We start from the raw sequence: 24,216 nt of genomic DNA, 5'->3' as shown, positions 1-24,216 counted from the left end.
GTTTTGTTTTGTTTTGTTTTTTTCCTTTATTTTTTAAAGAGGTAGATACAGAGGCAGACAAAATGACCAAGGGTATTCCCATCAACTCACTCATTCCCCAAATACCCATTATGTGCAGGACTAAAGCCAGGAGCTAGGGGCTCATTCTAGGTCTCCAAGGGACCCAACTGCTTGAGTCATCACCTGCAATCCCCCAACGTCCACATTGTTAGAAAGTTGGAGCTGGGAATCACACCATGGCACTGTGATAATGGGATGAGAGCGTCTTATTAGGCCAATTGCTGTCCCCAGATTTCTTTTGAAGCTGTTGATGGTGCTTCATTAAAAACCACACACACACTCACGGTATTACATAATTCCTGAGCTCCCTCTGCTGGATTTTTAACATCAAAAATTTTTAAATGTGATCATCATGAAAACATTCCCACTGATACTGGTATGCGCATTTTACAAAGCTGTCTGGCCTTCTAACCCTTATTGCCTAAGGTATTTTTTTTTTTAAATTAGTACATGAAAATATAGCATAGGATTTTTTGAAATTTGTGTAATAGAAAAAGCAATATTAGAAATACTTAAATATTATACATGTGCCCATAAAATAGATATTTGTTATCTTGGCTACTACAGTATATTTTAGGGGTGGACATTTTGCACAATTAAGATACTCCTTAGGGTACCTGCATACCATATTAGAGTACCTGGTGTTAAGTCCTGGCTCTACTTCTGATTCCAACTTCCTGCTATTGTAGACTCTAGGAGGCAGTAGGTGATGATTCAAGTACTTGGATCCCTGCTACCCCCATGGGAGACCCAGATGGAATTTCTAGTTCTTGGCTTTGGCCTGTCCTGGCCCAGCCCATTGTGTTGAGGGCAATTGGTGAGTGAGCTAGAAGATGAAAGATTTGCCTGTCTCTCTCTCTCTCTCTCTCTCTCTCTCTCTCTCTCTGCTTTTCAAAGAAATAAAAATAAATTAAAAAAAAATTTTTTAATCATTTCTAATTTTATTGAAATTTATTTAGCATCTTTTCCTTTGGATTATGTTTATAACAGAAAGTCTTTTGTTCCTAATAACCCCAGAACTTTCCCTATTTCTTAGATCTTTCAAAGGTTGATTTATGCAGATAAGCAAGAAGTTCAAGGAGATGGCCCATTTCTGGATGGAATTAATGTCACAATAAGAAGAAATTATATTTATGAAGATGCTTATGACAAGCTTTCCCCAGAAAATGGTATATATAATTCTCTCTGTACATGTGCATATGATGAAGGGGAGGGAAGCACCGGAAATTATTCTAGAAGATGGTGATCATAAAAAAAATTAGCATCTATCATCTTAATCCACAGTGACTTGGTGTTCTGTTTTGTTTTTTAGTTTTATTCATTATTTTATTTATTATTGATTCCCCAACACTCTGCCCACAATGGCCAGAGCTGGGCCAGGTTGAAGCTGGGAAGTGGAAACCCAATCCAGGTCTCCTGTGAGGGTGGCAGGGACCCAACTACTTGAGCCCTCACCTTCTGCCTACCCAGGAGCCCATTAGAGCAGGAAGCTAGGGTCAAGGTGGGGGGCTGGCACTGTGGTGTAGCGGGTAAAGCTGCTACCTACAGGGCCAGCATCCCATATGGGCGCCTATATTGAAGGCCTGTTTATTCATTGCTAGCAAGTCCAAGGGGCTTGCTGTTCCTGTTTAGTTAGGAATATCTGTGTGAGAAGTCGAGCTGCTTTGTAATTTTTAGAAATTTAAGCTTTGCAGCAAATCATATAACCAGTAATTCCCCCACCCTCCTTGCTTTTCAGCAGTATAGCTTTTGAAAGATCATATAGGTTCTGGAATACAGATTCTCATTAAAATTCTTGTATCTTCCGCCTCCCAGGGGCTTTGTAATGTTAACTTCACTGGCACCTTCATATATTTTGTTTGGTAATAATGATTTGTTACGGTACCATTCTATATCCTCAGTTCTACTCCCCTTCTCTTCAACCTTATCTTTAGAATAGGGTTAATAATTCTCTTTTTTCCCAAACACCCATCTTTCTCCTACCTTCGTTTTTGGTACATGCATGTAAAAGAACTGCTTTATGTTTTTTCCACTATAAGCTCTGAGAAAAATCTTAGTCTATGTCCTTACCTGTTTTTAGTATCATTACAGTTTTGAGTCATGTATTAAAATGTCCCGAATATTCTTACTCTGCTTCCTTTACTTTATTGCTTTCTTTTAACACCTTCCTTCCTTACCTTCCTTCTCTTTTGGACAGAGCCTGATTTGAAAAAGCGGATCCGTGTGCATTTGCTCAATGCCCATGGCCTGGATGAAGCTGGCATTGATGGTGGTGGTATTTTCAGAGAGTTTTTAAATGAACTACTGAAATCAGGATTTAACCCTAACCAGGGGTTCTTTAAGACTACTAATGAGGGACTTCTGTACCCCAACCCGGCTGCCCAGATGCTTGTGGGAGATTCGTTTGCCAGACATTACTACTTCCTAGGCCGAATGCTTGGAAAGGTAAAGTAGCCTTTCATAAACATAGCTGTCAGACCAGAGGCACTGACATTTTGTGTTTCTCTGTAGTTATGCTTAATTTTCATGGTAAAGTAATTTGGTGAACCCTGAATAGTATTTAATTACATAATAACTACAGTTCATCATTATGCATTACATATACAAAGAATTTACTGATGTGGTATAGAAAAATGTAGGAAACCTATTTTTCATGCAAGTTTTGCCATAGTCATCTGCTAGAATAGGTATCAGTAGCTAAATATCTTTGAGCTACTCACAGTTGGTCTTATTGATAACTTGTAACTAGGGGAAACTTGCTGCCATTCAGACAGGGAACAAGGTAAGGATATTGAAGGCAGCCCTGGCATTTCTGAGCCGCTTCCCAGCTGGTGAGTATGCAGGCAGTCAGATCTCGGGCAAAGAACTACTGTTTTTTTCTTTGTTACTTCAGGGTTGTGTTGCTTGTTGTACTTTGTTAACTTCTTTGCAGGTGAAGTAATTTTAATGTTAATAATTGCTAATACCAGAAAAATGTCTGTAGCAGTTACTCCATTAAAATCAGGAATTGAATATGGCCTCAGCTGTTCAGAATGGCGGAAAAAAAATCATTAAGTTGTCCCCATGTATCATTGAAAATTAATGATTCTTGATTTTTCTTTGAACAAATTCATTCCACTAAAGGGAATTATATGATGGAATGATGCATTTGAGGAGACGTACGATCCCCAAAGTAGTCACACTAACTGCCAGTTTCTCATGATAATGACTGAAAAGGTTTCACCCCAAATTTGCTGTCTGACATAGAAACTCAATCTGGGCCGGCGCTGCGGCTCACTAGGCTAATCCTCCACCTTGCGGCGCTGGCATACCAGGTTCTAGTCCCTGTCATGGCGCCGGATTCTGTCCCGGTTGCCCCTCTTCCAGGCCAGCTCTCTGCTGTGGCCAGGGAGTGCAGTGGAGGATGGCCCAAGTGCTTGGGCCCTGCACCCCATGGGAGACCAGGAGAAGCACCTGGCTCCTGTCATCGGATCAGCGTGGTGTGCCAGCCGCAGCAGCCATTGGAGGGTGAACCAACGGCAAAAGGAAGATCTCTCTCTCACTGTCCACTCTGCCTGTCGAAGAAAAAGAAAAAAAAAAAAAAAACTCATTCTGATGCCTTGTAGTGTAAGGGCACACAGAGAATACTTCACTCCGCTCCCGGGTCTCCTGATGGCTCATGTGGTCTCTAAGTGAGACGCGTGTCCTTGCTGTCCTCACCTTCTGCTTTGCCCTCATGGTGCCTGAGTCCAGTTCTGCCAGACTACCTGGACCTGCTTTCCAAAGATTTTGTTCCCATATTAAGTATTTATTTTAGGAGTAAGGTGTATTTTTTATACTATGGTAGAAATTTGTTACACAGAACATGTCTACTAATAAGATTATTATTAAATAAAAACAATATATTATCCATGAATCATTGGTATGTTGTATGTGTAGGTTAAAGTTTTTTGTATTTGGGGGGAATTCATTCATTTTTGAATGGTCTTAGAATGCATTTTCTTCTATATTTTTAAAATACTGGAAGAAAGATGCCTGCTATAGATTGCTTTTTAATTACTTTTTGCTGACATGTTCTTTTTTTTTTTTTTTTTACAAAAACTATTTATTTGAAGAGACAGTAAGAGACTCAGATATCTCCCATCTGTCCAAATGCCCACAGTGGTTGGGGTTGGGCTGGGGCCAAAGCCAGCAACTAGGAATGCTATCCAGGCCTCTCTTCTGCATGGCAGGAAGCCAGTTACTTGAGCCATCAACACTGCTTCCCAGGTCTGCATTACCAGGAGGCTGGAGTCAGGAATTAGAGTTGGGAATCCAACTCAAGTACTCTAATGAGAGACACAGGTGTCTTATCTGCCAGGGTAATTGCTCAGCCTTGTACATGATATTTAATATTCAGTCTTTAACACATTTTTAGAGACAGATTAGTTTGTGCCACAAGGATTGTAAACAATACTGAAAGCTTCCAAAAGTCAAAAATTAACAAGAAATGTTACTATAAAGCAGTGCCCAGCAAACCACAGCCACTAGAACAAGTCTGCCTGCCTATTTTTTGTTATAAACCTTTTTTTTTTTTTTTTTTTTTTGACAGGCAGAGTGGACAATGAGAGAGAGACAGAGAGAAAGGGCTTCCTTTTGCCGTTGGTTCACCCTCCAATGGCCACCGCGGCCGGCGCGCTACGGCTGGCGCACCGCGCTGATCAGATGGCAGGAGCCAGGTACTTCTCCTGGTCTCCCATGGGGTGCAGGGCCCAAGCACTTGGGCCATCCTCCACTGCACTCCCGGCCCACAGCAGAGAGCTGGCCTGGAAGAGGGGCAACCGGGACTAGAACCCCGTGTGCCGATGCCGCAAGGTGGAGGATTAGCCTAGTGAGCCATGGCACCGGCCCTATAAAAAGATTTTATTTGAACAGCGCCACTCCTGATTACTTGCATAGTGTGTTTGGCTGCTTTCTTTCCCTTGGATAGCTGAGCAAAGCTTCAGCACGTACTGTCTGGCCCTACACAGGAAATGTTTGCCAGCCCCTGCTCCAGGAAGTAAGTGATAAAGCATCAGGGCTTCCATATTCCTTCATGAAAAGTTTACTGGGGTACAGATCTACATTTTTATTTTGTGAGGTGCATAGATTTTAGAGGATAGGATCAAAGTTGAATTCAGAATCTGATACATACTGTAGGTTGTAGGGTGACACACATTTTAATAGTGCCATGCTTGCTGTAAGAAGGGCCAAGTAAGAGGACTGGAAAGTGCCCCCTGGATTCATCAGCCAGCTTTCGTTGGTTTCATTAGTTTCTAACAGCTTTATTGAGATATAATTCACATACCATGCAATTCACCCATCACCACAATCAATTCTAGAATATTCATCACCAGTTCCGCTCAGCCAAATACCAAATTACTTTTTGTCTGTGTGAACTGGTCTATTCTGGCCGTTTCATATAAATGGAATCATAGCAGTATAAGGCCTTGTCTTATTTAGTGTAATATGTTTGAAGTTTTTCCAGGTTGTAGAATTGATCAGTACTATATTTCCTTTTATTGCCAAGTAATATTCCAGCATATTATGTATCATGTTTCCTTATGCATTCATGAGTTGGTGGACATTTGGGTTGTCCTTGGTGATGTTTTTAATGGAATGGTATGATAAAAATGAGTTTTATTTGTGGTGAATAAAAGGACATGGAAGGTAGAGATTGAGAAAGTTTAGGTGGCCTTTTCAGAAAGCGCAGTTCTAAAGGGAAGGAGAGAGAGGGTCTCCAGAGGAAGAGCAAGGTCCGGCAAAGCAAGGCAGGTTTGCAGGTTGGTTTTCAAAGACAGAGTATAGCGTTGTGCAGCTAAGAAACCCATGATCTGTGACCCAGTAGTTAAGACCCAAGCAAAGACCCAGCAGAGAACGTCATGATGTGGTAAGGCGTAAGTCTGAGAGAACCCCTGGTGCTGGAGAGATGAGGGCAAGCAGTCGCATTGTTGGTTTAGTTTTCGTTCGTTTAGATGTAAGCCTCCCTTGTGACTTACGGCAGCAGTGTTGAGCAGTGCTAGAGCACAGGTGCAGGGGCAGCTCTGTGACTGAGCAGGCGTAGAGCAAGGACAGGCACGCAGTTGACTGTTTGGGTGAGTAAGTGAGACCAGGGCTGTGAGCCTTCACTGCTGGGTGGCTGCAGATAGAGGGACGCGCGCTTGCGGTGTCATCCCTGCAGAGCTCTGGCGTGCAGAGGGCTGCGCGTTCCCGGGAAGTAACCACAAGACTGCGCCTCAGCTGAAAGTCAGAGAAGAAGGTTCTTAGAAATGAAGATATATTGAGGATGAGGGGTAGAAATTGTTGCCAAGTGTGATTATGAAGCTTAAGCAAAGATAGAAAGTGATGAGTGGCATTGGCGGCCTTGCAGGAGTAGATTCTGGGGCGCTGAGGGCATTTTGAGTTATTTTGTGGATTCTGTGAGGTAGGAATGCTTGGTTTCCTTGTCTAAAATTAGTTGAACAGAAATGTAACTAGTAATACTACAGCATTGATCTCCATGTCTTGCTTTATGCCAGTACAACATTGTTTTTGGTGGGCTTTTTTTTTTTTTTAAGATTTGTTTATTTATATATTTCAAAGGCAGAGATACAGAAAGGGAAAAGCGGAGAGAGAGAGAGATCTTCCATCTGCTGGTTCACTCCCCAAATGACTTCAACAACTGGGGCTGGGCCAAGACGACTCCAGGAGCCAGGGCTTCTTCCAGGTCTCCCCTGTGGGTGCAGGGGCCCAAGCACTTGGGCCATCCTCTGCTGCCTTTTACAGGCGCATTAGCAGGGAGCTGGATCGGCAGTGGAACAGACATGACTCAAACCAGCACCCACATGGCATGCTGGTGTTGCAGGCCATGGCGTAACCCACTACACCACAGCATTGGCCCCAACAATGCTGTTTTGATTACTGTAGCTTTGTAATAAGCCGGTGGTAGTGTGTGTCTGTTCATTAATAAATGTGAATAGAACCCCAGGTCTAATTAAAAGAAGAATAGTGGGGAAAAAAATCGGTGCATCATGGATATAAAGTAATTCTCCTGTATTTGAATATCAGTGAGATGCATCATTACAGGCCAAGTTAATATTTATTTGTTCAAATTTTTAATATCACTGATAATACAGATTTTAAGAGTTCTACAAGTTTAGTAATGGGCTCCAACTTGACTTAACTGTCATATACACCATAACAGTGTGTATCTTTAGACTCACCTTATTACAGTGACGAATTTCAGACTTCACTCTGATGTTAGATTCCTTAACATATATTTTAAGCAGAACATCTTCTCATTTTAATTAATTTTAAGACATGCAACATCTCTCCCAGTTTAGATCTGGGTAGTCAAATGACATCTCCTTACTGATTGGCACACAGTCTTCTTATCGAGAATCAGTTTCACTTTCCTTTACAGGAGAAAAGTTTCATAATTCCTTGCATAAAAATCTTCAAAAGTATGTCCCAGAGTTCTTCCAAATTGATAACAACAAAAAGAATAAATAAAGGTAAAGGTGAGCTTTTATCTTGCTAAACTAACATGAAGTACTCTGTAAATGGAGTGGGTGGTTCTCACATACATAGTTCAGTACAATAACAGAAGACACTGTTAATTTTATTTATATGATTTGAATCTTATTAAAATTGTGTGTATCTGTAAATATTTCATCCTAAACGTGTAAATCACCTGTCTTGATTAATGTAAATAGTAGTAACTATGTGTCTGTTGAGGATAAACATCTTTCCCTGTGCCCATGACTGCAATGATTCTGAAGATGGTGTCCCTTGTCTAGTAGTATGGTAGACTCCGGAGGGGAGAGGGTGATGGGTTGCAGTTACTCTGCTCTGGAATCTGTGTGTATTTAACATAGATTCCTGGGAGGAGAATTTGTAATCTGAGTGTTTCTCTCAAAAATGAGATTTTTAAAACTATGAAGTTTAGACATGCTTCCTTTGTTAATTTATATCCACGTACTTAAGACTTTCCTTGCATACTTTCTGCATGGAAAGTCCCAAGGGAGTACCAGTTTCTAAAACATGTCTGATTACAAATGGTTAAGCTTTGTACCAACATGCTAACAATTGTCCACCTCTAAGTAAGTGTGATAGTACAGCACTAGTCGTGTAGTACCTGCACACCATATCTTTAAGAGAAGAAAATTGTATATTGATTGATTATGATATTTATTGGGTCATAATGTATTTAAATTTTCCTTAATGCATATGTTAGTGATTGTTTACTGTGATAAAGTGCAAAGAGGTCTTCAGGAGTGATCCTACATAGGAAGAATTACCTCATGTCACTGGTCACTTCTCAATTAAAATTTCCATTAGCAGATGATTCCTGCTGCTGGTGTGGATCCTGATTGCATTTTATTGCCTGTAAATCAGGATCCAGACAGGGAATAAATAAACAGCTCAAGGATGTGGTAATGTCATCTTGAACTTTTTTTTACAGATAGAAGCACCTAGGTCCATTTAAGCCAATTAAGTTCAGAATATTTATTGAAGTAAATCCTTTATCATATTTGAATTCTATTTGAAAATGGCTCCTTTTTTTTCTTGCTTCAGAATATTGATTTAATTGGGACAGAATACCAGTAAATCAGATTGTTTGATAACTCTTGGTCATATATTTGCAAATTTTAATTAACAAATTGTGTAACTTCAGTATGGTTTATAATTTTGTATTTCAGTAGAATTCAGTATGCACTTAATTTATTAAGTGTAATATTGACAGTTAACAGTTTATCTTGACATTTTCAAAAGTTAGAAAAATTTATTCTTTATCGTTAGAGTTCCTTTAGTAAATGCACACTGAATTTGCTGAGGTGGATGTTAGTAATTTGAATTGCCTGTCTCTGAAGTGGGTGGCAGAGTTCCTCTATTGTAGTATGTCGCTTTGAACCTTCAGCTCAGCCCGCAAGGACGTGGTAGACTCGGGCTTCTGCGCTCCACTGGCCGAGGACTAGTACTCTCATCTCTCAGGCTGACGTATGTTTTCCCTTGGACTTTGTAAACATAACATTCAACAGATAGTGGATCGTGCTATGCTCAGCACACAGTCTTCCAGACAATACGAAGACTGTTCTCTACGTCACAAGCAAACTTGCTCTGAATCTCCCAGTTGTCTGCAGTGGACCATTCATTATGAGTTGTTCTTACTGACCTACTTCTTGAAGCAAAAGAAGTTAAAGAGAATAATTTACAAATGATTGCTATATTTGAATTTTGCCCGTTCTGAGAGTCGTACCTGCTTTTTTGTTGTTATTAAAAATTTATTATTTATTTAAAAGACAGAGTTACAGAGACAGAGGGAGAAACAGAGAGAGAGATCTTCTATCCCTTGATTCACTCCCCAAAAGGCCACAACAGTGGGAGCTGGGCCAGACCAAAGCCAGGAGCCAAGAGCAGCTTATGGGTCTCCTGTGAGTTTGCAAGGGCCCAAGCACTTGGGCCCTCCTCCGTTGTTTTCCCAGGTATATTAGCTGGGAGCTGGATCAGAAGTGGAGCATCCAAGACCCCAACCAGAACCTAGATGGGATGCTGGTGTCGTGTCAACAGGTAGTGGCTTTACCAGTTATGACACAGTGCTGGCCCCCATACATGCTTTTACAGCATACTAATAACCACAGTTTATATCCTTTCACATTAAAAACAAAGTATTTGTAGATCTGGAGGTAATCCTTCTTGTAAATTAAGATCGGAGGGTTTTTTAAGTAATTTTATTTATTCAAAATTAACCACGAAATAAAAATGACCGGTATATTCCTGAATTCCCCTGGATTCCAGTTTGCAAATAATATTCTTGTCATCATTTTAGCTGCTCAAGATACTTGCCAAAATTATATCTGTCCTTGGATAAAATAAATCTTACTATTGAATTACTCCTTTCTTTTATTATTATTTGTTTGAGAGCCAGTGAAACACAGAGAGAGAGAGCGAATGCGAGCTCCCCTCCGCTCGTTCACTGCCTGCATACCTCCTTGCTGGGGCCCGGGCATGAGCTGGTACCCAGGTGGATGACGGGACTCGGTCACCTGAGCCATCATTGCCCTGGAGAAGCAGTCAGGAGCAGCACGGGGCCATAAGCCTATTGGACGCTGGCATCTTAACCTCCAGGCCAAACAGCCGCACCCCTGTTTATTTTTTAGGCACTCGCAAGTAAGAGTTAAACATCTGAATTCCTGAGAACGGGTCAGTGTTACGCGGAGGCTGTTCTCCGCTTTCTAAGCCATGTGAGGCTGTCCCATGAGGGGCAGCAGTTTGGTCACCCCGGGGACGTCTGCATCCATGTTGCAGTTCCGGGATTCAGTCCCAGCGACTCTGCTTCCATCCAGCTTCTTGCTGACATTCATCCCGGGAAGCAGCAGTGATGGCGCAAATGCTTCCAGCTTCAGCCTGGCCCAGCCCGGGCTGTTGTGGGCATGTGGGGCTGAGTCAGAAAAGGGTCTCTCTCCTCTGTCTCTCTCTTTCTGTCACTTTGCCTTTCAAATAAAATGAAAATAAATAAATGAAACAATTTTAAGAACTGTCACATGAAAATTAGAAACAGTCTTACTGGTCTTATGTGACCAGTATGCTGTTTTTCACTGCTTGGTTTTTTTGTGTATGCAATAAGGACAGTAAATATCTAATAAGATTCCATTCATTTAGATCCTTTTAAAATATTTAAATATTTATTTAGATTAAGTAAACATGACTTTAGGAAAAGCAAACCAAATGAAATATTGAGCTTAGTTATTCTTAAACTTGATCAGCTTTGGCAAGTGGACAGACCAGGTGGGAGGGGATTCCTGGTTTTACCAACGGAGGGAGGACATGACCTGAATTATGTTTTAATGGCTCTCCTTAGCTTTGGTGTTATAAATAGCTTAGACTGGGTAGGAAGTCAGCTAGGTGTATTACAGTCATTCAGGTTGAGTGATGATGTGTGTTAGTCCTGGGCGTTAGTGGTGGGGAGAAGTCATATTCAAGGAGCTTTGCTGAAGAATCAGATTTGAAGATGGGGGAAAAGAAGGCAAAGGGACAGCATGGTTTTTATTATGAGACTGGAACGATGGCGGTGTTATTGTGGAAGCTTGCTTACACGATTCAGGCAGGAGATCTGGGGACAGATAAGCAGATGTTTGGTTTTCCTTAATTTGATGATTAACTATGACACATGCACATGGAGCCTATAGATAGGCAGGTGAATATATAGGCCTGGGGTTAAGGGGCAAGATCTAGACTTGGCCATCAGCATTCAGATTGAATTTAAGGTCACCAGACTGGGTGAGGTCACTCAGGGAGCAGGTGCAACTGGAGATCAAGAGGAGCTGAAGCAGAGTCCCAAGGCATTCGGGGTGTAGAGTTCAGGGAGTGAGGGGAGATGTAGCAGTAGGACTTCTGGAGAAGCAGCTCCAAAGACAGAAACAGGGAAGCACAGAACTACAGCAGTGTTTCAAGGGAAAGAGAGGGGTGAATGTCATTTGTTAGTAGAAAATAGCTTGAATAATATCAAGACTGGGCCGTGGCCGTGTCATTTAGCAGGATGGACAGTTCCATGGAGTGATGAAGGCAAAGCCTCACCAGGTGGACTAAAAATAGTGACAGCAGCATCTTCCTAGAGATTCCCACGCAAAGTATTCATATCCTCTACCCTGTATCTGTAGATGTACCCAACTACAGTGTGTCTATGTGTTCACCAAAATATATGTGTGAGAATGTTTATAATAACACTAAATAGCTCCCAAACTGGAAACCCTTCACGTGCCCTTCCAAAGTACAATAAGTAATAAATTATGGAATGTTCACATGAACTGTTAGGTGAGTAGAGTACAGCTACTCAAAATATGGGTGAGCGGCACAAACCAGTTGAGTGAAAGAAACAGACACAAGAGTGCCTGGAAGTTCAAAAAATAGGCAGACCTACCAGATGTGTTGGTAAGGCAGGATGGTGATGCTCCCTGGAGGGCAGTGGCTGGAAGAGGGTGCTGAAGGACTTCTGGGTGCCAATTCCTGTGTCGTGGACTGAGTGCTTTTACACGAGTGTGTTCCTGTGAAAACGGAGCTGTGCACTTGTGACATGCTGCTGCAGTCGGCTTCAGGTAGTCATAAAGGAAGCTAAGCGAAGAATTAAGGCAGCTGTTAGAGCTCGCTCTCGGGGAGTGTTGTGTAAGGACGTGGGGCTAGTAGAGCTTCCTCTTAAAGATGGGGAATAACAGCAAGTGTGTGTGCTCTGGAAATCAGTTAGTGGAGTCGCTGCTGGCAAGAGGGTCAGCGCCCGTGAGGAGAGTGTGGCGTCGTTACTGAAGCAGCGGTGCCATAGTGCAGGGGCGGGGGCAGTCCCCCAGAGCAAAGCTGCAGCAGGCGGGGCATGAGAGATCAGTGAGGTGGTGTCTGTTCTGGATGATGGGGTTGGGGTGGGGAGGGTTCTCCAAGGATGGTTCCCAAACCAGCAGCATCACCTGAGGACCTACCGAACCTGAAACTCTAGAGGTAGGGCCCCCAGCCCTCCGGGGGACTCTGATGCACACTAAAATTTGAGAATTGCAGTAGGGAAATAGAATAGGACTGCCACTTAGCCTAGGACTTCCTTGAGGCCAGATCCTAAGTGAGATGAGACCAGTCAACCGTGTTAGGTGGTTGTTCTTCAACCGTAATCGGTTATGCATCTGACTAGGGTGGGGAAGAGTTTGATTGAATGAAACATGGTCTGTTTTATTTTTGTTGTTGTTTTTGTTTGTTTAACCATGTAAATAAAAGAGAGATGAGTGGAGCGCACACGGAGTGTAGGGAATGATCACAAAAGCCAGCCTTTAGGGGCAGCCACTCAGCAGGCAGTGAGAATCCCACCGCTGACTACCTGGGTTTGGTTCCAGCTCCAGCTCCTAACGCCAGCTTCCTGCTGTTAGACCACCCAGACCCTGGGTGATTTCTGGCTCCTGGCCTAAGCCCAGCTCTGACTGTTATGGACATCTGGGGAACGAAACAGTGGGAGGCATCCTCTCCAGTTCTTATGGGGAAAAAAAGTCAACCTATGAAACGGGCTATTCAGGAGGAAATTATTCCATAAACGGAGACCTGAGGGGAAGAGAAGCTGAATTGGAGATAAAAGCCCGAGGAGTTGAGGGAATTCAGGAAGCACTGTACAGAGGAGGGAAGGGAATGGAGTTATGGAAGGGGCTGAATTGCTGGTGATAGGACTAAAAGAACAGATGGCCTGTTGGAGTACAAGGACAGCCAGGATGTCAGAGTGATGATCACTTGGGGGTCATTGAAGTCACAAGAAGACTGTTGGAGATATGGTGATTATGGAGAGCTGAAGGCTTGAAATGAGGAGGCAGTGATGTCCACAGGGGTACAGGGGGTGCCCTGGCTCAGTGCTTGTGATTCAAAGCCAGGGGAATCTTAGATGGGAGGAGGAGAAGTATAGTCTAGAAATGGCGTTGAGAAACAAAGGAATCCTACCCTCACCTCTGTTCACAGTGGCATCAGAGTGTGGAAGAAAACAGCAGTGAAAGGCAGAATTACAGAGACAGATCTTCCTTCCATTGGTTCACTCTCCACTTGGCTGCCATGGCCAGGGCTGGGCCAGATCAAAGGCAGGAGCAAGGAGCTTGACTTTCTTCTGGGCCTCCTGCATGGGTGCTGGGGCCCAAGCACTTGACCATCTTCCACTACTTTCCCAAGTGGATTAGCAGGGAGCTGGATCAGAAGTAGAGAAGCTGGAACTACAACTGACACCCATATGGGATGCTGGCACTGCAGGCGCGGCAGTGGTGCCTTTACCCACTCCAACACAGTGCCAGCATTGTGGGGGAGTTGGAACTCCTGTGCATTGCTATGGGAATGTAAAATACTGCAGCCACATTGGAAAACAGTCTGGCAGTTTCTCAAAGAATTAGCTACATTTTGACCCAGCAAGCATAAATGCACAGAGACACCTATACACAGATGTTAGCAGCCGCATTATTCATAATAGCCATAAGGTAGAAATGTATCAAAGGCCCAAGAGCTGAACAATGGAGAAACAGAGAGTGGTCCGTCTGTATAGTGGGGTACTCAGCCACGAAAAGGGATGAAGCACTGACATGCTAGGACATGGATGAACCTTGAAAACAGTGGGAAGTGACAGAGGCCAGTCACAAAAGGATGGGTGCCGCATGACTACATTCCTAGGTACTGGCCAGAACTGGGGAATCCAGGGACGGAAAGCAGACGAGTGACGGCTGGCCGAGGGTTGGGTGGGATGAGGAGGGCCAGCTGATGGGTGTCAGATTTCTTTCTGGGGTGATGAAAATGTTCAAAAGGTGATTGTGGTGATCATTGTACAACTCTGTGACTATAACAGGAACTGATGATTTTATTTTTATTTTCAATGGGTGAACTGTAAGGTGTGTGGATTATATCTCAATAAAGCTGTAATATAGTGATTGTGATACAGCCCACAGTAAAGGAGTTAGAGTTTTTAAACCTGGGAAATGTTTCCTTTTGCTTACTGAGGATAGTTCTTGGTTATTTGACTCAAGACTGGACGTCCGTGTTTTTTTAACTTCTTGTGGCGTTGAGAAGCAGAGGTATCAACTGTCAGAAGTGCTCAGCTATCTGCTGCTTGTGGGTAGAGATGAGAACGTGGGCTTGTTTCCTTTGGTCCTGATATGTAAGTTTGTTTGCGTTTTACTCTCCCAGAAGTATTTTGGTGAGCAGGGAAGCGTATTTCTCTTTTGGGGGTGGAATTTGGGAGCTGTGGACCAGAAGCCAGAGACGAGCGTGAGTGAGGGTCGCGTCCACGCTGGTTGGGACGATGTTCGTGTTGTGTATTGGTTTCCGGGCATCCAGTGAGAAAATGGACTGTGAGGAGTGGTGTTTGCATCTTCACCCACCCAGCATTCCTCCAGGTGTTCTGACAGAGACGTTTAAGAGGAGAAGGGCCCACTCTGTGGTGCTGCCTGCTGGGGTTTAGGAAGTCAGTACTGACAACCTGGGTGGTATTTCGGGATTTCCAAGGGTGCCCACTCGGTTATTCCTTTTTCTTCAAATAGCAGCTAGACTCTGCTCATTTGCTGAGTCATGAATAAATGGTTCCACTCAACCCTTCTGATATTTAAAGAAGCACTGTCATGCACTTGGTGGCGCAGGGCAGGAAGCAGTGAGCGGAGTCGCAGCCTGCACTTGGGGAACTCAGTGTCCTCCCAGGTCATGGTCACGTAAGTGAAACACTGTGTGGCAACACAGATGTTTAATTCAGTGTCAAGGTGGCCGGGAGAACAGAGGAGTCACAGGATTTTTTTCTTCGCAAACCCGTTCTTCTTAGATGCTAAATGCCAGTGTTTAAAGTGGTCCCTAGCATATATGCATTCGCGGATGTTAGTTAAGTGAATGGGTACCATGTGTTGTACTTGGACTGCTACATTAAAGATCAGGTGTATTACCTGCCTGGTAGGGGCTCAAGTACCACATCACTAGTGGTCCCAAGCAAGAGACTGTGTGTGTCCGTATCTAATTAGTAATTCTAAAGCATAACTATTAAATAGTGTGTTACTATTAGTATACTCAAAAGCCCTTATTTTATATTTTAAAATGTATTTATTGAAAAAATGTATTTTTGAGAGCACAAGAGAGAGTGCTCCCATCCTCTGGCTTACTCCCCAGACGCTCACAATTCCCAGGACTGGACTGCGGCTGAGTCTAGCACTTGGTCTCCTTCATGGGGGCAGGAGCCCAGTGACTGAGCCATCACCACTGCCTGACAAGATGCACTTTAGCAAGAAGCTGGAGTCAGGAGCGGGAGCTGGGAATTGAACCCAGGCACTCTGATACGGAAGATGAACATCTTAACTGCTAGACCAAATGCCTGCCCCACATGTGTTATTTTTTAAGCTATGTGGGGTTAGCATGATTTGAAATAATGAAAATTATCTCCTTGCTCATTAGGATGGCTTTAAAGCAAGGCATCTTTTCTTATATAGTTTTTAGATTAAGTTATAAATGTTCACTTCAGAACTACCTGAAGATTGATAGGGATGCATTTGAAAAGCATTATTTTTTTATTGATTCTTAATGTAGTAAATTACTGAAGTTATTTGGCAGCAAACAGAAGTGGCCTGTGGTGTGCCTCACATTTATTCTCCTGATAGAGCCACAATCTGCATTAATTGCACTACGACTGCACTCACTTATATTAAAAGGCTTCTACTATAATTAATCCTTTTTATTTCAAATCATTTTGGCACAATTTCGAGCTATAAACACTCATAAAAGACAGACAGTTGAAAAATACGTTATAGGTTTTTTCCATATACCTATTGCTATTTTTTCATGACAAGTAGTTATTGATATGCTTCTAGAAACAAGCATGGTGCAGCTGACTGAGAATTAAAGCCAATGTGAAAAATGCTAAGTGGATTATTTTGCATAAAAAATAGGCCGTTTTTGAAGTTGTGTAATTAACCTGTGTTTGGAAAATACCTTGATTTATGCTTACATTTGTATCTCAGTTGCATACATTATGGAAATTTAATTTATAATCCATTTAGCTGATGCAATCATAGTTTTTAGTGCTATCATTTATTAGTGCTTGTATATTAAATGCTCTGAAGGTTTAAACCTGCCTTCTGTAAAAAATTATACCTATGCATTTACATTTTATGAGTCGCAGTGGGATTTCTGTTTAAAATGCAGGTAGCTCTGATACATTTAAAAGAATTTTGCTGGTTTATTGTTACTAATGCAGAAATGGCAAACAATGACCTTGTATATTGAACATAGCATGATTTACACTTCCAGTTTACTTTTAAAGTCCACTGTACAAATGAGGGCTTTTCTTCAACACCTGGAATCAATCATGTAGTTTTATGCAGGATGTTGTTCTTGACTTTGAACTCATCATTCACTTAGAAGTAATGATCTTTATAAGTGCTCTAGGTTAATAGTAGTGACCATTCTTAACTTTAGCAAACTGTGGCTTTTCAAAACAACTCTATATTGTCAGTAGATGACCAAATGCTAGTTGCCATTTTGTTACTCATTGCCTCATTAGAAATATTTTTTTTCTTTTGTTGTCTTTCCAAAATTAACTGAGTAATCATTAATATTCACATCAGAAATAAAAGCACAAGACTGTGACACTTCAGTTTACCTGGCAAAGAGCAACGTGGGCTTCCTAGAAAGAGTTGCTTTCTCAATTGCTGGGGGATTGCAGCCGCAAAGGCCTGGCCCCCTGGGTGATCTTGAGCCTCAGATTTGTGAATTCACACAGATCTGCCTTCCTAGATCTCAAGTCTCCAGTGTAGTGTGTGCGATGTGGTCTGGTGATGGCCTCTTGGTTGGAAGAGTGACTTCTGAGTTGACAGTCTGGTGAACGAATGGTTACCCCATAGTCGAAGTTTTTGTGGAAGCTTTTGTTGCAGCATTTCATGAGTTGCATAACAGCACTGCATCTTAAAACTGTGGGATAAAGTGGATCTGGATGCATTACAGCAGGTGTCATTGCAGTGATGTGCAAGGTGGGCATCATCCATCCTCCTCCTCTGTCTTGTCCTTCCTGTCGTCCCTCGGGCCGCTGAAAATCCTGAGTCCGAGGAACTCTCTAGAGCAGGGTTTTTGAGAACCGGAGAGGGCGTCTACTTGAAAACTAGGCCCCGAGGTCTTCACCACCACGTGGGATGCTTCCTCCCTGGCCTGAGAATAGAGGGGAGAGAGCATCTGTGGGATCACTGTAAATACCTGTCTCTGTAGATTAGGTATCCTGACAATAAGGGCATTTGTAGAGGAAATCCAAATTTCCTTCTAGTTTCTGTAGGTCCATTCATTAAGTTAGGGAAATGTTCAGATAGGGCAAATGGAAATGAAGATAACTGATGTCCTACTTAGACATCATGTACATTTAAGAAATAATAACCAGGGGCCAGTGCTGTTGAATAGCCAGTAAAGCCGCTGCCTGCAGTGCTGGCATCCCATATTGGTGCTGGTTCGAGACCCAGCTGCTCCACTTCGTATCCAGCTCTCTGCTGTGGCCTGGGAAAGCAGTAGAAGATGGCCCAAGTCCTTGGGCCCCTGCACAAACATGGGAGACCTGGAAGAAGCTCCTGGCGTCAGATCAGCACAGCTCCAGCTGTTATGGCCATCTGGGGAGTGAACCAGTGGATAGAAGACCTCTCTCTCCCTCTCTCTCTGCCTCTCCTTCTTTCTCTGTGGGTAACTGTGGCTTTCAAGTAAAATAAATAAATAAATCTTTTTTTTTTTTTTTTTTTTTTTGACAGGCAGAGTGGACAGTGAGAGAGAGAGAGAGACAGAGAGAAAGGTCTTCCTTTTTGCCGTTGGTTCACCCTCCAATGGCCACTGTGGCTGGCGCACCGCGCCTATCCGAAGGCAGGAGCCAGGTGCTTCTGTTAGTCTCCCATGGGGTGCAGGGCCCAAGCACTTGGGCCATCCTCCACTGCACTCCCGGGCCACAGCAGAGAGCTGGCCTGGAAGAGGGGCAACCGGGACAGAATCTGGCGCCCCGACCGGGACTAGAACCCGGTGTGCCGGTGCCGCAAGGTGGAGGATTAAGCTAGTGAGCCGCGGCGCCGGCCAAAATAAATAAATCTTAAAAAATAAATAAGTAAAAAGAGATGATAACCAAAATCTTTATTAATAAACTTTGACAAGAAATATTTGTTCTAGCATCCAAGTCAATTTGTTAGAATAAAATACTAAGAATATTTTTGCAAATTTTGCAGTGCATTTCTGTTTCCTTGTTGGATTAACAGCCTTAGGCCATTGGAGTGTGTATTATATTAGGTGAGCCCCTGGCATTATATTGGAAACCTTGTATATTTTTACTTCCCACCTTCTTTTGCTAGGGACTGTCTGGAGATTAATACAATAGTGCCAACGGCTTGATTTAATCCAATGGCTTTTGTTGTCATTGAAGTATAAATTAAAACCCCAGTGGGACACCCCATTGTACCCAGCTTGAATGACTGCAATTAAGAAGGCTGACAACAGCAATAGCAGTCATAGTGAGAGTGTGGGCTAGTTGGAACCCTCTTACATCGCTGGTGGTAATTTTAAAAAAAAGTTTCTTGCATTTTAGAAAACAGCTTGGGCAGGGTCTAGTACAGTTACATGCCTAACACTTCTGCTCCCCACAAGTCTGCTTTTAAGTATATACTGAAAAGAAATCTCTGTGTGTGTATGTATGTGTGTGTGTCCATGACTGGTCCTAGCAGCCTTATTCATTAAAACCCAAAACTGGAAATAATTCACATGCCTACCACCAGGTGAAAAGTTAAAGAGAATACACAGCAATAAATAAAATAAAAGAGGAACAGGAACAGATGATGCTGTGTAATTCCACGTAACAAAGATCTGGTCTGGCAGAACTTCTCTGTGGTGAAAGCAAACTGGGAGAGAGATTGACTGGAAGGCACAAGAGAACTTTCCAGGGTGTGATGGTTCTGTATCTTTATCTGTGTAGTGATTATACAAGTATAACCAAACATAGAAATTCATCCAGCTGCATGTGTAAGATTTGTACATCTTACTGCATGTAATTGTGCATTAAAATCCAAGTTTGGAGCCAACCATTTGCATTTGTTCATACCTTGTGATTATTTTTGTGTTGGAAAGGGAAGTGGAATAGCTGTGATAAAGATGGTGTGGTGTGCTAGAAGTGAATTGAACTGTGACCCCAAGAAAGCCACGTACAAGTCCCAGTAGCTTGTACCTGTGAGTGTGGCCTCATTTGGAAATAGAGTCTTTGCAGATGTGATCATGCTGAGATGAGGTCGTGCTGGATTAGAGTGGGTTCCAGAAACCTGATGTCCATTGTCTTTTGAGAGAAGAAAAGATTAAGACATAAAGCAGGCCAGGGCCGTGGCTCAATAGGCTAATCCTCTACCTTGTGGCTCCAGCACACCAGGTTCTAGTCCCGGTTGGGGTGCCGGATTCTGTCCCGGTTGCTCCTCTTCCAGGCCAGCTCTCTGCTGTGGCCCGGGAGTGCAGTGGAGGATGGCCCAGGTCCTTGGGCCCTGCACCCGCATGGGAGACCGGGAGAAGCACCTGGCTCCTGGCTTTGGATCAGTGCGATGCACCGGCCGCGGCAGCCATTGGAGGGTGAACCAACAGCAAAGGAAGACCTTTCTCTCTCTCTCTCTCTCTCTCTCACTGTCCACTCTGCCTGTAGAAAAAAAAAAAAAAAAGAGGATATAAAGCAGATAACACACAGCTAGAAGATAACCACATGAAGAGACAGGAACTGGAGTGCTGCACCACGAGTCAGGGAACACTAGTCATCACTGGAGATGCAGGAGCTGAGGGAGGCAGTGGAGAATTCTCCTAGAGCCTTCAGAGAGAGGAACACCCTGCCAGCACCCTGAATTCAGACGGGGCCTGCAGAGCCACGAGACAGTCTGACTGTATGGCTGTATGGAATGTACTTGTCAACCTCCATTTTCAGTGAAGGATTGGCTCTTAAATTCCCATTTCATATAATCATGCTGTGATTTCAACCCTTAATTGTCTGTCCTAGAATTTTGGTTAGTTTTTTTTTTTTTTTTTTTTTTTTTTTTTTTTTTTTTTTTTTTTTTAAGATTTATTTATTTGAAATCAGAATTATGGAGAGGTAGTGAGAGAGAGAGAGAATATCTGACATCCACTGGTTCTCTCCCTAAATGGCTACAATGGCTAGAGCTGGGCCAATCTGAAGCCAGAGGCCAGGAGCTTCTTTGTGGTCTCCCGTGTGGATACAGGGGCTCATGGACTGGGCCATCTTCAGCTGTCTTCTCAGACACATTAGCAGGGAGCTGGATCAGAAGTGGAATGACTGGGACTCTAACTGGTGTGCGTATGGGATGATAGCATTGTGGGCGGCAGCTTTACCCACTATGCCACAGCGCTGGCCCCTGTTCCAGAGTTTTCAGCATACTGATTGCACGCACGGAACGCTTCAAATGTGGCCTGGCATGTGGTAAATATTGTTAACTGCCACCATCTTTGTCCCTGTTCTGGGAATAATAGCTGCTATATTGAGATTCTAACATGCGTTCTTTTATTTGAAAGGAGCATGAAGAGGAGCTTACATTAAGTGGTAATCTCTGTCCACTGCTCTTGTCTAAGGCTCTCTATGAGAACATGCTGGTGGAGCTGCCTTTTGCTGGCTTCTTCCTCTCCAAGCTGCTGGGAACAAGTGCAGACGTGGACATCCACCACCTGGCCTCCCTGGATCCTGAGGTGTATAAGAATCTGCTGTTTCTCAAGAGCTATGAGGGCGATGTGGAGGAGCTGGGGCTGAACTTCACCGTGGTGAACAACGACCTGGGAGAGGCACAGGTAAGGACGGCGTCCTGTACCTCTCGATCAGGGGCCCCAGTGCTACTCACGTGTCAGTGAGGAGGGTGATTCACGTTTCCTGCTCAGTGGCCATATTTCCTTTTGTGTGCGAGTAAAATGATGTTACATTGCTTGAGGTTTTTACACATTTTAGTTAACAGAATTACCATGGCTTAGAGTCTGTAAGGGCCTGAGTTCAGTTCTCAGCTCCTTTGTATAACAGCCCTGCTCTCTGTGAAATTGTGTTCTTAAAGCCACTGGGAAGCCTTATTTCTTGTCTAGTTCTCGATGCTGGGTAGTAGCTGGTTCCGCACCTTCTTTTTTATCTGTCTGTCTATATCTATTTAAGAGACCATTTCAGAGAGAGAGTGAAAGGTCTTCCATCTGCTGATTCACTCCCTAAATGGCTGCGACAACCAGAGCTGGGCCGATCCAAAGCCAGGAGCCAGGATTTTCCTCCTGGTCTCCTCTTTGGTTCCAGGGGCCGTCTTCCACTGCTTCTCTCAGGCTGTATGTAGAGAGCTGGAACTGAAGAGCAGCATCCGGGACAGGAACTGGCGCCCGTCGTGGGTGCCAGCCCCTCCACACCTTCCTAACAGGAGCCTTTGCGTTGGTTAACAAGTCCGGTCATTCTTCGCCCTCTCAGCTACCTTGGAGGCACCAACACTGTTGTCTTGGATATATTTCTGACCTTCTTACCCATGTAGTTACTCTGCTTATTTTTTATCTTGTTTTTCAATGACCCATGTTAGAAGACTCAAACTAACCTTAGTAACAGCTTCATTGAGAAGTCATAATCTTTTCTGAATCTAGGAGCTGAATTTTAACTGTAAAAAATATTGTTATCTTTCAACTTTGTAATTCTTTCTCTAAGTTGATATTATTTCTTGGTTTCTAACTTTTTACCTGGCTTGAAAAACAGCTGTGTATAAAATAAATACTTTCGGTTAAATAGTTGACTGACATAGGATACTCTTTAACCTAAACCTCCAAGTCGCCAGCTCTAACATTGCATTTTGGTAAACACACATATTGAACAAGTTGGATTCATGCAATTTTCATTATTTTGTATCACATTATTCCTTACCACCAAACCTATTCTTTATCTCTTTATTCATTCATTAGACATTTATAGCATTGTTTTTCAGTTGTTATGCTGTATATTTTGTGTGTGTGTGTGTGTGTGTGTGTGTTTTTTTTAAGCATAAGAGGGTACACATTCTCATAAGAGAGTCAGTATGACCTATGCTGTATCAGATAAGCTTATTTTAGAAGTAGGTCAAGGGGCTGGCACTGTGGCATAGTAGGTTAAACCTCTGTCTGCAGTGCTGCCATGCCAAATGGGTGCCAGTTCTAGTCCTGGCTGCTCCACTTCCGATCTAGCTCTCTGCTATAGCCTGGGAAAGCAGTGGAAGATGACCCACGTCCTTGGGCCCCTGCACCCGTGTGGGAGACCCAGAAGAAGCTGCTGGCTCCTGGCTTTGTATCAGCACAGCTTCAGCCATTGGGGCCATTTGGGAAGTGACCCAGTGGATAGAAGATCTTTTTCTGTAACTCTACCTCTCAAATTAAAAAAATAAATCTTTCCAAAAAAGTGTGTCAAAAGAACAAGCACAAAACTCCAAATATGCCCAGGAAAGCTGCCTAGAATAGACCCTGGCTGGGTTATTAGGAGCTTACCTGGAAGGTTATTTAGAAGTGGCTGAAGGTGAGAACATACGTGGGTTGGGTGTTGGAGATCTAACCCTGCCAAGAAGACTAAGCTTCACAAAGACTGATCATAGATTCAGAAAGAGAGCTGATGTGTGAGTTCATAGCTGCCCATGGGTGTTTCAGTACTTCAGTGTAAGGTATCCTAAACAAAACAGGTGCATTGGAGCCGTGTGGGTATGGGAGTGGGGGAGCATTTGATGCCGCAGTTAACCCATTTGCCATATCAAGAGTTCTAGTCCCAGTTGGGGCGCCGGATTCTGTCCCGGTTGCTCCTCTTCCAGGCCAGCTCTCTGCTGTGGTCCAGGAGTGCAGTGGAGGATGGCCCAAGTCCTTGGGCCCTGCACCCGCATGGGAGACCAGGAGAAGCTCCTGGCTCCTGGCTTCAGATCGGCGCAGCACGCCAGCCTCAGTGGCCATTAGGGGGTGAACCCACAGAAATGGAAGACCTTTCTCTCTGTCTCTCTCTCTCTCACTGTCCACTCTGCCTGTCAAAAAATTTAAAAAAAAAAAAAAAAAGAGTGCTTGGGTTTCCACCCTGGGTCCCTGCTGCTTGGGAGCCCTGGATTTAGTTCTAGGTTCCTGCTCTGGCCTGGCACAGTCCCCAGCTATTGGAACCCTTTAGGGATTAAACCAGCAGAAGTGCTCTCACTCTCTGTCTCTCTCTCTCTCTCTCTCTCAAATAAATAGTTTGTGAAAGCAAATACCTCATGTAAGTGGAATCATACAGTATTTGTGTTTTTGTGACTGGCTAATTTCATTTAGCATAAAAGTTCTCAAGGTTCACTTACATTGTATACATATCAGAAGTTCCTTTATGTAACTGAGTAGTACTGCGTCTTATGGACAGACCACATTCTGGTTATCTATTCTTCTGTTGCTAGACATTTGGGTTCCTTCCGTATTTCAATTGTGGTGAATGACATTGCAGTGAACATGCGTGTGCAAGTCTTGGAGACCCCGCTCACAGTTCCGTTTGAGTGTATACCTAGAAGTGGAGTACCTAGATCGTGTGGCAGTTTGATGTTTGCTTCTGTGAGTCGTGGGTAACTTTGTGAGAAATCACCAAACCGTGTACTGCAGCGCCCACACTATTTTACATTCCATTCCCATCGGCAGCGCACAAGGGTTCAGGTTTCTCCATATCCTCCCCCACCATCCTAC

The 24,216-nt window shown here is 43.4% G+C and overlaps 1 protein-coding gene across 3 annotated transcripts in view; it reads left to right on the top strand.

The window, feature by feature from the left end:
- UBE3C (ubiquitin protein ligase E3C) overlaps positions 1–24,216 on the top strand; it is a 122,975-nt gene that overhangs the window by 78,654 nt on the left and 20,105 nt on the right. For all 3 annotated transcript variants that reach the window (XM_017345649.3, XM_002715019.5, XM_070077217.1), the window contains 3 exons: positions 1,097–1,229; positions 2,258–2,505; positions 21,130–21,342. In XM_017345649.3, coding sequence (XP_017201138.1) covers positions 1,097–1,229; positions 2,258–2,505; positions 21,130–21,342 — 594 coding nt within the window. The remainder of the gene's footprint in view (positions 1–1,096; positions 1,230–2,257; positions 2,506–21,129; positions 21,343–24,216) is intronic.

This window comes from Oryctolagus cuniculus, chromosome 7, assembly GCF_964237555.1.
Source record: "Oryctolagus cuniculus chromosome 7, mOryCun1.1, whole genome shotgun sequence".
Lineage (NCBI taxonomy): Eukaryota > Metazoa > Chordata > Mammalia > Lagomorpha > Leporidae > Oryctolagus > Oryctolagus cuniculus.
The sequence above is the reverse complement of the archived record's forward strand: the minus strand, read 5'-3'. Positions and strand labels throughout refer to the sequence as shown.